At 34.6% G+C, this 14,397-nt stretch overlaps 3 protein-coding genes and 1 non-coding gene across 4 annotated transcripts; 3 read left to right on the top strand and 1 right to left on the bottom strand.

Annotated features, from left to right (window-relative positions):
• The first annotated feature begins 1,538 nt into the window (after nucleotides 1-1,538).
• On the top strand, nucleotides 1,539-4,026 carry LOC111464187. Its single transcript, XM_023108276.1, has 7 exons — nucleotides 1,539-1,703; nucleotides 1,946-2,029; nucleotides 2,144-2,276; nucleotides 2,453-2,556; nucleotides 2,657-2,801; nucleotides 2,885-3,022; nucleotides 3,106-4,026. Exons 2-7 carry the CDS (start codon nucleotides 1,989-1,991, stop codon nucleotides 3,820-3,822), a joined length of 1,278 nt encoding a protein of 425 aa, XP_022964044.1. The 5' UTR covers nucleotides 1,539-1,703; nucleotides 1,946-1,988; the 3' UTR covers nucleotides 3,823-4,026.
• Nucleotides 4,027-4,681: 655 nt separating this feature from the next.
• On the top strand, nucleotides 4,682-8,093 carry LOC111464151 (nitrate regulatory gene2 protein-like). The gene is made up of 4 exons (XM_023108231.1): nucleotides 4,682-5,909; nucleotides 6,034-6,209; nucleotides 6,293-6,516; nucleotides 6,625-8,093. Exons 1-4 carry the CDS (start codon nucleotides 4,970-4,972, stop codon nucleotides 7,451-7,453), a joined length of 2,169 nt encoding a protein of 722 aa, XP_022963999.1. The 5' UTR covers nucleotides 4,682-4,969; the 3' UTR covers nucleotides 7,454-8,093.
• A 77-nt stretch (nucleotides 8,094-8,170) lies between these two features.
• Nucleotides 8,171-8,253, bottom strand: TRNAL-CAA. The gene has a single exon. It is a non-coding gene; the product is annotated as a tRNA-Leu (tRNA).
• Nucleotides 8,254-13,213: 4,960 nt separating this feature from the next.
• On the top strand, nucleotides 13,214-14,374 carry LOC111464398 (transcription repressor OFP14-like). The gene is made up of 2 exons (XM_023108595.1): nucleotides 13,214-14,155; nucleotides 14,271-14,374. Exon 1 carries the CDS (start codon nucleotides 13,318-13,320, stop codon nucleotides 14,110-14,112), a length of 795 nt encoding a protein of 264 aa, XP_022964363.1. The 5' UTR covers nucleotides 13,214-13,317; the 3' UTR covers nucleotides 14,113-14,155; nucleotides 14,271-14,374.
• Nucleotides 14,375-14,397: the final 23 nt, after the last annotated feature.

Here is a 14,397-nt window from a genome sequence, read left to right on the forward strand (position 1 = left end):
TTTTTTTTTTTTTTTTTTTTTTTTTTTTTTTTTTTTTTTTGTTAAAGTTGATCGTCTATCAGCGGAACAATATTCAAATTGATGTTCTTCTATGGTATATATCGTAATAGTTTGAGTTCCATTGTTGATTTTAACTTTGAAATTGATTTAACTTTTAATATTTTTCATCCTATATAAAATATGTGTTTTAGGTTTATAAAAAATAAGTATACAGACTCTAACAATTTAGAACACGAATAATCTAAATGAATTAAATTGACATGTACTTTCTATTATAAATCACCGGCCTCAACAATAATATGATATTTATCAACTTTGAGTCTAAACTTTCGTGATTTTGCTTTTAATTTTTCAAAATGTTTGTACTAATTAAGATAATATTTCTTATTCATAAACACACATCTTTCCTTAATCAGCTGAGATTACTCTTCTCAATGATTTATCTTTTAATGGGCTATGAATCATTCTAATTCTCTTAAATTAGCTTCATATGCCTCAATCATTTTATCTTAAAAACTTAGTAAACAAGACTTTTTAACATTAATCACGACTCATTACCTGAACAACATAGCAAAGCAAGACACATCCACCGATGTCACTATATTTAATTATTATAAATTATTGTTATTATTTTATCAAAAAAAAAAAAAAAACATCATGTATCCAACAACCAAAAAGTTTTTTTCTTTTTTGAAAAATTAGGATACTAGGTTAATATTCAACGTTATTTCCTTACATGAAATCAAATAAAAAGTCAATCGATTTCCTTATCATACCTAATAATAATAAAAAATAATATATATATATATATATATATATATATATATATATATATATATATATATATATATTTTAGGTTGGAATTTGATTGTTAAATTATAATTAATTTTATTAGAAAATATATATTTAAATAAACGAGGTTAACAATAAAAATAAAAATAGTTAATGAACAATTTAAAAAGTTTAGTAAATAGAAACTGATTTAAAATTGGAAACCACTAAATTAAAATTAAAATAAAACTCAACCCTAAATTATAAGAAAATCACAATTTAATTTTTTTCCTTTATTCGAAAAATATATATATTAATTTTGTCCATGAAGTAACTAATGAACATTTATTATAATATGTATTCTATTATTTAAATAAATAAAAAAAAACGGAAGTGGAGTTTGTGGCCGGAATTTTAAACAAGGGTACAACTGTCAAAAGAAATAAAATCCGTTAAGGAATGCCAGCTATTGACGGACGGCTGCACGTTTTGTCTTCCCCGTTAATTTCCCGTCCCTTAACTTTCTTTTTCCGTTATGATTATTATTATTATTATTATTTTCGGAATTTCCATTATTTTATTTTTAAATTACAGTATTGGATTTACTTCTCCAAATGCGCTGGCCAAATACTGTCCCTAATCCATCCAACAAAATTTCACAACAAAAAGAAAACATATATTGACGTAATTTTTGGGTATAATGGTAATTGCACACCCCATTTTTCTATTTTCGTTGGGAAAAAAAAGCGTCCGACGTGGCAGTTCCATTTTCTTCTTCTTCATCTTCTTACACAGCTGGGTTTTCCGGTATCTTTTTGGCGGGTTTTCGATTCTTCTTCTTCTTCTTCTTCTTCTTTCTCCTCCATTATATCTCTCTCGCTTTCGTTCTTCTTTTTTAATAAACCCTTTTTTTTTGGAGTTCATTTTTGTCGGTGAGCTTCTCTGTTTCTCTTGCACTGTCGTGTCTGTGTTGTATGCTTCATGTTCATCTTCCATTTGGCTCATTATTACTCGTTCCTCCTTTTGATGTTTCGTAAACATTCTTCAATGGCGGATGTGGGATTATTCCATTTTCTTCATCCCTTCTTTTAATTGTTTTTGGAATCTTGGTTGTGGGTTTCTTGGGTTTTTCATTCTCCATTGCCTGATTCTTCGGTGTTCTTCCTCGTTTCAGCCCTCTAAATTTCTGTTTTCTTTCGGATTTCTTCGGTTTCAAAATGTTCGACATGTTCTTGAAGCCGAAGTACTACACGAAATGGTATTGATTCTGATTCTGATTCTGATTCTGATTCTGATTCCGATTCCGATTCCGATTCCGATTCCGATTTTTATGGGTTTCTTTTGATTGATTCTTTCTTTTATTGTGATGTAGCAAATCTTGCTTAAAGCTGTTGAAGTCGCGGCTGGATGCAATTAGGAAGAAGAAGAATACGGTTCTTAAGTATTTGAAGAGCGACATTGTTGAACTTCTCAAGAGTCGTCTCGATTACAATGCTTACAACAGGGTTAGTTCTTCTTCGTGTCTTGGATTAGATTCTTAATCTCTCCGAAACCCATAATTTTAATATCTGTCTTCTGTTGTGATTGTTCTTAAATTCTTTGTGTTTGGATTGACTGTAAGAGAATTTCTGGTTCATCTTCCCTGATTTTGGTCGTGCTTGTTGTGCTAATGGTGAAATAGGCTGAAGGGTTTCTTGTTGAGCGAAATGTGTTGAGATGTTATGAGCTAATTGATGAGTTTTGTGGGACTATCTCCAATCAACTCTCTGTCTTGATCAAACAGAGGTAGTAGATATCATGATTTTTGGAACATGTCTGTGTTCTTAGGCTTCAATTTGTTCAAATCAGTTTAAATGTGGTTTCCATGTTTTTGTTTCTCTTCTAGCGAATGCCCTGATGAATGCAACGAAGCAGTCGCGTCGTTGATCTACGCTGCAGCGAGATTCGCTGACTTGCCTGAATTACGAGAGCTTCGAAACTTCTTTACTGGGAAATATGGATGTTCCTTCGAACCATTTACCAGCATAGAGGTTGTTCTTGGTAGCTTAAGAACTCGGTTGTTTCGTCAGAGGGTCGTCCTAAAACTTGGTTTAATTCTTGTTTTTCCTTTTAGCTTATCGAGAAGTCGAGGGCGACGATTCAATCGAAAGAGATAAAGCTTCAACTACTTCAGGAGATTGCTCAGGAATCCGCCATTGATTGGAACTCCAAAGCTCTTGAACAACAATTGTATATTCCTCCCCCAAATGAAGTGAGTTTGTGTGCAATTCTGTTTTTGTGTGTTGATGAACTCTCTTCATTCTATTGATGGTTTTATGGTCGATCTTGTTGCAGCCTGATGTTGTTCCCGTGCATGAAAGGAAGAAGAGCTCGGTCGGAAAAAGGGACAGCAGCGACGACGAATCCATGTTCGATATTAGAAGTGAAGGCAACACGACCGAGACCTCGACCGTAGATAGTAGTACTGATCAAGATGTCCGAAAAGGAGGTTCCGAGGATGAAGTAGAGGATCAGACACCGTTCTACCTTAGAGTTATCCGACCTCCTTACCTTAAAACAAAACCAACCAACAAGGAAACAATGGAAGAAGCGCGAAAAGCTACCGACCAAGTAGAAAACGATGAACGTAATAAGCAGCAATCCGAGCCAACCTCGGAAGAGAAACCGAAACCGAAACCGAAATCAGTCAGGCGAAGAAATGTGAAACTACAGCCTACAGTGGAGATCAAGATCGGCAATGTCGAGAATTCGGGAAACGATATCAGTTCGAGTCGAAACAAAGGCAAAGAAGCCATGAAAGGAGAAGGGGATGATGAGGAGGAGGAGGAGAAGATGTTAGATGGGCTGTTGATGCATTACAGTAAGAAAAAACCAAGCCATGAATCAAACGAAGTCAGGGCAGTGTCACTGTCCATAGACTCAACTGAGCCAACTGAGCTAACTGAGCTAGAGAACAAGCATCATACTAGAACCAATTCGTTTGTTCATCCTAAGCTCCCGGACTACGACAAACTCGCAGCTCGGTTCGCAGCCCTCAAAGAAGATAAATAAAAGGTGTCGGTATCAGACGCTCGAGAAAATTATCGATGGAACATGGTTGACATGACATTAAGAAGGAGACACCATCCTAAAAGAAGATTCTTTGCTTCGAAACTAAACCAATAGGACACTTGCAATTCTCTAATCATTTCTTACAACCCACCTGTACTTTATAACTTTAAGAAAATGCAGTAAAAAAAAAAAAAAGAAAGTAATATATAATTTATATATCTATTCTTTACTCATATTTTTAACTACAAAACTAGAATTTAGGACTCAAAGTGGACAATATCATATCATTGTGGAGAGTCGTGATTCCTAACAAGAATGACAAATTTTCTAGCTATTCAAAATGACCAAAATACTTGTCGGAAAATCAACCACGTGTGTGCGCGGAATTGTAATTATTATAAATTTCAGATTTTGTTGGTTAATTATATTTTTTCATATTTATTTTTGCACCTAGTTTATTCTATTTATTTTAAAATTTTATCTATGATTTTTTCATGTTTGCTTTATATTCATCTTTAATATCCAAATTCAACATATTTATAAAAAATAATAATAATAATAAATACTTTAAAAGTTTATTTTTATACAAAATTAAAATATTAGAAATTTATTAGACATTTTTTTAGTTAAAAAGACATAATATATAATTAAATAAGATTATATATACTATACAATTAATTGATTTTTTTTTTCTAATTTAACGTATGTTTTGCACATTAAGCTTAGTATATTTTATAACAAAAATATTCCACTAAATTAAACTATTAAAAATATTAATCTTTTTGAAAAAAAATAAAAATACGAAGTTTATGAAATTAGACTTACAAATGGAATATATATAATAATATAAAAACCCGATTATTCCTCTTTTTATTTAAAAAGAAAGTTACAAAGTGGACTAAAACGACGACGTATAGCATCATCCCATCCATTTGATTTGTTCTGCGAGTGCGGCATTAAATTTCTTTTTGCTTTTTTCCCTCCAAAAGAACAAACGCAGCGAAGAAATGAAAGAAACCGTCCCGCTTTTTCCGCCCATGGAGGAACATAACTAGCGTAAAGTAGATCTTGATTCGGGCATTCGTCTTAAAGCTCCGGCCATCTTCATGTTTAATTTTCGGAGAAGTTCTTTCCAGATCGTTTTCCTATGGGTTGTTCACAATCCAAGATCGAAAATGAGGAAGTGGTTTCCCGATGTAAGGATCGGAAGATGTTCATGAAAGACGCCGTCACCGCCCGGAATTCCTTCGCGGCGGCGCATTCTTCCTACGCCATGTCGTTGAAGAACATTGGCGCTGTTTTGAGTGATTACGCTCATGGAGAGAGCCCGCCGGCTCCGTCATCTCTCCCTGGTGCCGCCGTTGCTCAATCAGCTGCTGCTGCGGCGTCGTCGTATAATAGTTTGCCTCCGCCGCCGCCTCCGCTTCCTGGTTCTCCAGGTATGCCGCTTCAACCAGCTACGAGTATGTTTGAAATGAAGGCCTCGAAGGTTGAGTCGAAGCGTGTGGAGACGGTTATTGAGGAGGTGGATGAGAATGATTTTGAGATTGAATGCGCCGTTGGTCCATTGCGTAGGAGGAGAAGCAATATAGACGGTGGTGGGCGTGGCGGTAGAACTGGCCATGGGGAGCTTGTGGAAGAAGAAAAGAGTCCGCCTCCGCGATTGCCGCCTTCACCGAATCGGCCACCGCCTCCGACCGAAAACCGCCGCATTTACGAGCCGTCGCCTCAGGATTCGACCTATGATTATCTGTTTTCGGTTGAAAATATGCCGGCTCCGACGTTGAGCGGCATTGAGGATTTTGATAACAATATGGAGGCGGTGGAGCGGAGAGCGGTTACAGGGGAGAAATCTGGTGAAGAGCCGCTGTCTTCTTCGGCGGAGAAAACGTCGAAGAAGACGAAGCAAGTAGGTTTTCCAGGTCCAAGCGAGGGGAAAAGGATTGTTAAAGGGAATATCAATCTGCTACAGATCTTCATGGAGCTTGATGATCATTTTCTTAAAGCCTCTGAAAGTGCTCATGAGGTTTCGAAGATGCTCGAGGCCACTCGGCTTCATTTCCACTCAAACTTTGCTGATAATCGAGGTATTCGTCTCGACTTGTTTATCAAGTTCAAAATTAATAGTTCAATCATTCGAGGGAACAGATGAACTTTAATTTATGGATTGGGAAACTTTTCCAACTAGCTGTTGGTTTTTGTTCCCATCAGGACATATAGATCATTCTGCTAGAGTGATGCGTGTTATCACATGGAACAGATCATTTAGAGGATTGCCAAATAACGATGAATTGAATGATGATTTTGACAAAGAGGAGAATGAAACTCATGCCACTGTATTGGATAAACTGCTTGCCTGGGAGAAGAAACTATTCGAGGAAGTGAAGGTTCAAACTCTGAATCCTTTTCTCTCATTCTGTTTCTTGTATTTCGCTGAAAAAATTACTCGTTCCCACTGTTTTTGGGACAGGCAGGTGAAGTTATGAAGTTGGAGTACCAAAAGAAGGTTGCTGCGCTGAACAAGCTGAAGGAAAAGGGCACCAATTTTGATGCAATCGAGAAAGCCAAGGCCACTGTCAGCCATTTGCACACCAGATACATTGTGGACATGCAATCCATGGATTCCACCGTCTCTGAAATCAACCGCATTCGAGATGAACAATTGTATCCCAAACTTGTTCAGCTTGTCAATGGGTAAGACTTGTTCAGTTTGATAACGATTTTATTCTTAAAAATGAAACATTATAAGTGTGTTGCGTGTTGATAATGATGAGATTAAGTAAATTCTGGGCTGAATTGTAGAATGGTCAATATGTGGGAAACCATGCGTTTTCACCATGGAAACCAATTGAAGGTTGTGGGTGCTCTGAAAATGCTGGATATATCTCAGTCGCCAAAGGAAACAAGCGACCACCACCATGAGCGCACGGTGCAGCTTTGGGCTGTGGTGCAGGACTGGCATTCTCAATTGGAGAAGCTTGTAAGCCGTCAAAAAGATTACATTAAGGCTCTATCAAATTGGTTGAAATTGAATCTGATCCCTACTGAAAGCAGCTTGAAGGAAAAGGTTTCTTCTCCTCCAAGGGTCCGCAGCCCACCAATTCATGGGCTCCTCCATGTTTGGCAGGAGCAGCTGGAGAAGCTTCCTGACGAGATCCTAAGAAACGCCATATTCACTTTTGCAACGGTGATCAACACAATTATGCAAAGCCAGGACGAAGAGATGAAGATGAAGGTAAAATGTGAGGAGACAGAGAAGGAGCTTGCCCGGAAGACCAAGCAATTCAAGGACTGGCAGAAGAAGTATGTGCAGCGGAAGGTGCCGAGTCCCGGTGAGGAAAACCCAGAAGAAATTGGTGATAATGATGCCATTGCAGAGCGGCAAGCGGCGGTGGAGGCTGTAGAGAAGAGACTGGAGGAGCAGCGGGAAGAGTACCAAAAGCTATGCGTGCATGTGAGGGAAAAGTCCTTGGGGAACCTAAAAAACCAGCTGCCAGAGCTTTTCAGAGCATTGTTTGAGTTCTCTCATGCCTGTTCACGAATGTATAGCCACTTGAAATCAATATCGCAGCCATTTCCCAACGGCACAAGGAGTTCAAACATGAACATGAACACAGGGGAAGCAAGATAAAGGTGTTTCTCTTGATTCTTCTTGCTTGTTTATTTTAAAAAACATCACAACATATTTCAGCTATATATATATATATATATATATATATATATATACAATACATACATATGCATATAAATTTAGACACAAATTTCATAGGTTATTAAACCAGGTGGGGTTTTGATGAAAATCCCGATCGGGTAACCCACTTATACTCTCCATGATGAAATCTACATCTGAAAGAACCTGGATGGGTGGTGGGCGAGCAAATACAGTTGTTTCCATTGCCACCGCCAGTTCTCTGCTGGGGGACGGCCGTCTGTGCCGCCGCTACAAGCGGCCTTCCGTGCAAGACGGTGGCTGTGTAAAGAGGAATGGCCTGATAACACATTTTCGGTAAGTCGGTATGTTTTGTAGAAGGCTGGAAGACTTAGGAAAGGGGGAAAAAAAAAGTTGATTTGGAGTAATGATGAAGGGTAAGACTTATCTTAAAAAGGAGGGAAAGAGAGAGAAAGGGAGAGAATGGTTGTTTGTTAGTGCCAACACCTGTCGTTTGGGCACATCAAAATCTCACAACTTTCATCAACTTGGAGGTTGTTTCTTTGTGCACGAATTTACCAAAGTTTATACGTCAATAGTATGTATATATAGTTTTGCAAAATTATATTATGATGTGAATCTAAAGGCCCATATATGGTAAAAAGAATAATGTAAAAAATCAAAATTATTTACCTATTGTGTCAGAAGTGGGATTTGAACCCACGCTCTCTCACGAGAACCAGAACTTGAGTCTGGCGCCTTAGACAATCGGCCATCCTGACCAATTTTGTACATCAAAAATTATTTTTTAAATTTAATTGAATTATTTACACATTTATTAAAAATTGTATCAAAAGCGGGATTTGAACCCACACTCTCCCACGATATCCAAAACTTAGTTTGACGCCTTACATCACTCAATCATCCTAACACTAAAATTTTTAATTTTAAATCAGAACAATTAATTTGAAAATTTTCAAATTTATTTACACATTTATGAAATATTTATTAAAGATAGCGTTGAAGGAGAGATTGAACCTATGTTATTCAAAATTATTTACCTTCTCTCGAAATATCGGTAATCGATCCAATAAAAGAATTTTTATTTTAGACAGAAACAATCTTCAAATAGAATTGAAGGAGAATGTGTGCGATAACATAGATCAAAGTTTAATATATGTTATTTCTAACTAAAGATTTATTACTGGCGAGCCACAACAATTGCGTCGATCAAATGAGCTAAAAGAATGATCGAGATTAGTCATTCATTGTGTTCTTTTGGTGTTTTTAATGGTACATGAATCTTCGCAGTCGTATTTGTCTCCCAAATTTCATCATTTTTAGGTTCAAGTGTCTGCTCATCCATATGAATTCCAAAGACAAATATTCTCATTGAGTGATTGTAATTGCTATGGTTTTCAGTAAATGGTTTAAGAGAGAATAGGGAGTAAGGAGGGTCTTAGCTTTGTTAGAAATTTGCCCTTGGACTTTCTTTCTTCTCCTACAAGCCTTGAGAAAGTACCGACAGTAGTTTAGTATTGCATTGCAGCTGATTCAAGAGCTTCTTGACTTTACAAAAGGAACGCCATTTTCAGCAACCATTTTTTTGAGAATATTTTTCTTTATTCAGGGCTTAGTGGATATTACATCAAAGGCTTGAAGTGAACGAGAGAAGCTATCAAGAAATTACCAAATGCTAACAGCGACGAAGATAACTGTCTTTCTGTGGACATGGAGTCAATGAGTTCAAACGAATAGCGTAACGAGTCTAAGGTTATAAAAGTGTTCGCCAACTTTGATAGGTATGACATTGTTACAAGCAAATAGAATATATGAGAGCTTGCTGTTTGTTTCTATTAGAGTCCCAAGCTTATTGTAGTCCGTCTAGCAAGAGAGAATCTTGCTACTTTCTTGTTATATCCCTGTGTTCTTGCACGACCATTCTCTCTTCGGTCTTGCCCTATTTCTCCCTTCCCTCTCTCCCCGTTCTATCGTCCAAAACAAGGCTGTATGAAATGGAGCCAAGTGGTAAGACATCGGTTTTTGGTACCGGTATGCAAAGGTTCGAAACCTTTTACTTCAGATAATGAACACTTGATCGGATATGTCAAGCATGTAGCAAATCAAAAGTGTAACTTGAACCTACTTTAACACGGTAGAAAGTAATCCCTTCCAATCCGCCAACCCACGGAGTTGAACACAACCCTTTTTAGTCAAACTTTGGCCTAGTTCTTTATCAGTCTCCTAGCCCTGATCAAACTTAGGACACGCGAAAGCCTAGCCCATGAAGTCAGCACGGGAAGGATAGAGAAATAAAACAAATATAGCTTGTTAGAAAAACACATCTTGTAACGAACCTGTAACGACCCAAATCCACTAGGGAAAGGTTTCCACACCATTATAACGATGGTTTGTTCTCCTCCACAACCAATGTCGGACATCACACATCTCGTATCGCATAACAGACATCTGAACGCTCAATCAAATTAGTTGGTTGAAAGTAGTTGCCATCGAACCCACTTTCTCTCACGAAAATCAGAATTTGTGTGGGTAGACCACTCCAACATTCTGACTAATTTTTTTTCCATTTAAAAATTATTCCTAAATAATATAGAATTTAAAATTTTAAAATCAGGATTTAAAAATAATTTATTCGAAAAGATTCAAACATATAAAATATTGCCACACTCTCTCCAAAACTTCACAATCGTCAGAATCATCCTAACCAATTTTTTTTTTTTTAAATTATTCCTAAAATTTAAATTTTTGAATTTTTAAATTAGAATTATTTATAAAAATTATTTACACGTTTCTAAAATATTATTTACAATATTATTATTAGAAGTTATTACAATTTATTTACTAATATATGGACCTTGAATGTGGTGCGTTGGACCATTGGGCCACCTCGATTAATTTTTTAAAAAATTAATAAGTTATTATTATAAACATTTGCATTTATACTTAAAATTTTTTAATTATTATTTTAGAAAAAAAAAAAGTCAAATGTGAATAAGAATTCCACTACATAGGCGTGATTAGACTGATGGGTTGACGTGGAGGGTTCCTATTGGAGCCCCAATTCAAACGGACTCTAATTTTCTACTACCCACCCATTCAAAAACATCTACCCTAACCAACCTAACAAAAGTCTACTCATTGCCCACAATAAAAATAAAAAATAAACAATAATATATATATATAATTTTAATTTTTTTTTTTTATCAGAGACTAATTTTAATTTTAAAATTATAATAATTATTTATTAGACAGTTTATGAGAAATTATTAAACTGTAATAAAAGTTTAATTTTTAAATTTATAAGGACTAAATTCTAATTTTTCTGAATTTGGTTTGTTGCACGCCTCTTTACCAGTTTAATATACAATTATCATTCCTATTTAAATATATATTTTTTTAATTTTTTTTATTTGTGAGTTCCTATTTAAACTATTTTATTTATAATGTTTAAATTGACGATGGAGCTAATTTATTGTTTTAGAGTTAGAATTAAAATAAATGTATGTTTTTTTTTTAATTATTAGAACAAAAAACGAATATGTCAACTCTTATTTAACCTCTTGTTATAAGGTTTGAACAATTTTTTATTTTTATTTTTGCAATTATTAGAATAAAAAAAAAAGGCTATGTCAATAGTCACGAGCAATTGGATTTTAATGTCAACTCTATGTGAAATGGATGTTTTATATATATATATATATATAATTATAAAGCCAAAGAGTCATGCTCTTTTTAGTTATGAATCTTGTCTTTTACTTACTTTTCTATACATTACACACAAAAAAATAAAAAAATAAAAAGAAAATAAAAATTATATTGTGCTTTTTTGCCTTTTTATTTTTATTTTTTACAGTGTCTTCCATCAGTTTAATTTAAAATATCCCAAAAATACATTTAATAAGTAATTACTTTTGAAATGTAAATTCATTAAAATTTGTACAGAAAGTTAACATTACAGTAATTGATAGATTCCTTTACAAAAAGTCCACGGTTTATTGTTTTTACAAATTTATACTTCAATTATAGTTTTGATACACCTATAAAGTTTAAGAGTATTTTTTCTCTAATTTAGCGGTGAACCTAAATACAATTCTAACTCGGTAACTGGGTTTTTTTAAATTATTTTTTTAATATATAAATAAAAGAGTAATAACAAGTAGCTCAAAGTATTGTAATAAAAGAAATGAACCACTTAGGGTAAGGTGACTCTAAAAACTTTGTGTTGGACTGCCTATTGGTGAATTGAAAAGCCATATCTCCTTTGGTCTTGTTGGCTAAACATCTCCATTGCAAACTGTCCATTGCTTCCCTTCAAAGATCTCCATAGGTAGTAGGAGATAATACATGACGATCCTACCCATCCTAGGGTACCATAGCACGTCGGGAATAAGGAGGGGATATACTGGATGTAATCACTCTCTTGATTGGGGACTGTGTCGCCATGCCTTTACGTCAATACACAGTTGAATAGGCATCAATCTTTTATTTGAAACATTGCTCTTTCTGGGTTTGAACTACAAATTTAATTCTTATAAAAAAAAAAAAAAAAAAATTGAAATTTTGTTTAAAGACAAAATTTAAATTTTAAAATAAAATAGACTAAATTTTAACTTTCTTTCAATTATGGGACAAAATTTATAATTTAATATATATATTTTAAGATAAATGACAGCTAAAATATCATTATTGCACGTAAAAAGAAGAGTTGAAATAATAATAAAAAAAAAAGAGTTTAGCGTGCCAAAATGAAGATTCAAACTATGTTAAAATTGACTCAGGTGTATTAAAAAAAAAATAACCGAAAATATTCTTTTACGAGTAAGTCCATTAAACAGAGAAGACTATGGTCAGATACATTCCTCGGTTCCAAATTTGGAACAAGTTACCAAAAATGAGAAGATAAAAAATTATTATATAATTATTTGGTAACCATATCCTAAAACTCCTAAATTTTGCATGCTTATTTAATTACATACCTTTTAACATTTCCAAGTTTCCATAATTACCACTTCCAAGTTTAAAAATACCAATAGTCTATTATTAAAATTATTATTTACGAATCAAATAAATATAAAATAACATTAATATATAAATTATGCTCATTTATTGTTGTGTTAGACACAAAAAAAAAAAAAAAAAAAAATCGACTAAAACCAACCCATTTTTCTTAAATTCAACATGAACTCAATTATTCCACCATCAATTAAAACAAATAAATAATGTTTTTCATCCAAATTAAATACTAAGAACTTAATCGACGACACAATAATTACATTCTAGGAGAGTTGTATCATAATTCTAAGTTCAATGTTTAGAGTAAAAAGAAAAATATAATTGATTATAATAATAATTTCGTCTATTTATTTTTAATTTTATGTCTAAAAAGTAAAGTTTCAGATCAAATTTATATTTAATAAATTAGATTAATTTTAATTTTTAAAATATATTAGATATAAATTAAAATGTATTTTTAAATTTTATAATCTTATTAAACAATTTTTTTTTAAAAATAGAGATATTGACTTATAATTTATCCAAAATAAATAAAGTTAAATATTGGAAATAAAAGTCCACCAATTAGGAGAAGGCACTACCGTTGAGTTCCATCCCTTTAATGGATTATTCTTTTTTTTTTTTTATCAAAAAAAAAAAAAAAAAAACGTATTTTCTAGGCCATTAATATTCTTTTGTTACTTTCTGGCTTTAGCGTTGTTTGTTTTTCTTTATAAGAATTAAGTATTCTCTCTGAATTTTGGAGAGCAAAACCAAAAGAAAAATTCAGTTCATCCAAACAGGCTATACACTGCCAAGAACAAACAAGAAAAATGCCTAGAAAATTGCGAAAATCGCTGCTAGGTTACCTCTCGAAGATCAAAAGGCCAACGCCTCAGCTTCAATTTCCTAATCCCCAATCATTCAAATCTTCAAAAAACTGGATTCTCGCAGGTTGTAAGCATCCGAAAACACTGTCGTTCGCCATCGATCGGAAGAATGGCGACGGCGCCGGTAACAACGCCGCTGCGGACCCCGCCGCTGCCGCTACTCTCTCCGATGTCGATCGATTCCTCGTTGAGAACTTCCGATCGTTGTACATGAAAGAGGAGGAAGAGTTCGAGGAGAAAAAAATAGAAGAAGAAGGTCGAGAGAGCAAGAAGCAAGGAGTGGTTTCACCTGATTCGCCGGTTGATTCGAACGGCGGATCTCACCGATTCTTCTTCTCCCCTGGCTTGTCCGGATCTCCAGCGAACGATTCTCTGACGGAATCGTCGGAAAATGTAGGATCGAGTTCTTCATCTTTGAACGGTGAAAATCAGAGCAAGGATGTGAAACTTCCGAACGATTGCATCGCGATTTTGAGGTACTCGCCGAATCCGCCTGAGGAATTTCGGCGAGCGATGAAAGAGATGATGGATTCTCACATGAAACAGCAGGAGAAAGTGGATTGGGAGTTTATGGAAGAACTTCTGTTCTCTTTTCTAAATCTGAACGATAAAAAGTCGCATAAACACATACTTAATGCTTTCGTTGATTTGATAGTGATTTTGCGGCAGAAGGTTGAGGACGATGCTTCGAAGCCTCGGACAGTCCGGAGCGTGAGAATGGTGAGGAGGATGATGTGAAATCTGGCGAATCTGGCGAATCTTTGAAAATGATATCAAAGATTTGGAAAAATAATAACGAATTTGAAATGAAGGTCTCCTTGAAGCTTGTAGGAGAACCGCTCTCTGGTTCTGCAACAAAAGCGGAGATGGTGATTAAAATGCACAGGGTATACTTACTCGATATCCTTACCTTAACATTCTATCTGGTTCTCACAGTTTAGTCCCTACAATCTGTAAGCAACATTCCGATTCGAAGTTTTTTTTTTTTTTTTTTTTTTTTTTTTTTTTTTTTTTTTTTTTTTT

Source organism: Cucurbita moschata, unplaced genomic scaffold (assembly GCF_002738365.1).
Source record: "Cucurbita moschata cultivar Rifu unplaced genomic scaffold, Cmos_1.0 Cmo_Scf00030, whole genome shotgun sequence".
NCBI classification, from domain to species: Eukaryota; Viridiplantae; Streptophyta; class Magnoliopsida; order Cucurbitales; family Cucurbitaceae; genus Cucurbita; species Cucurbita moschata.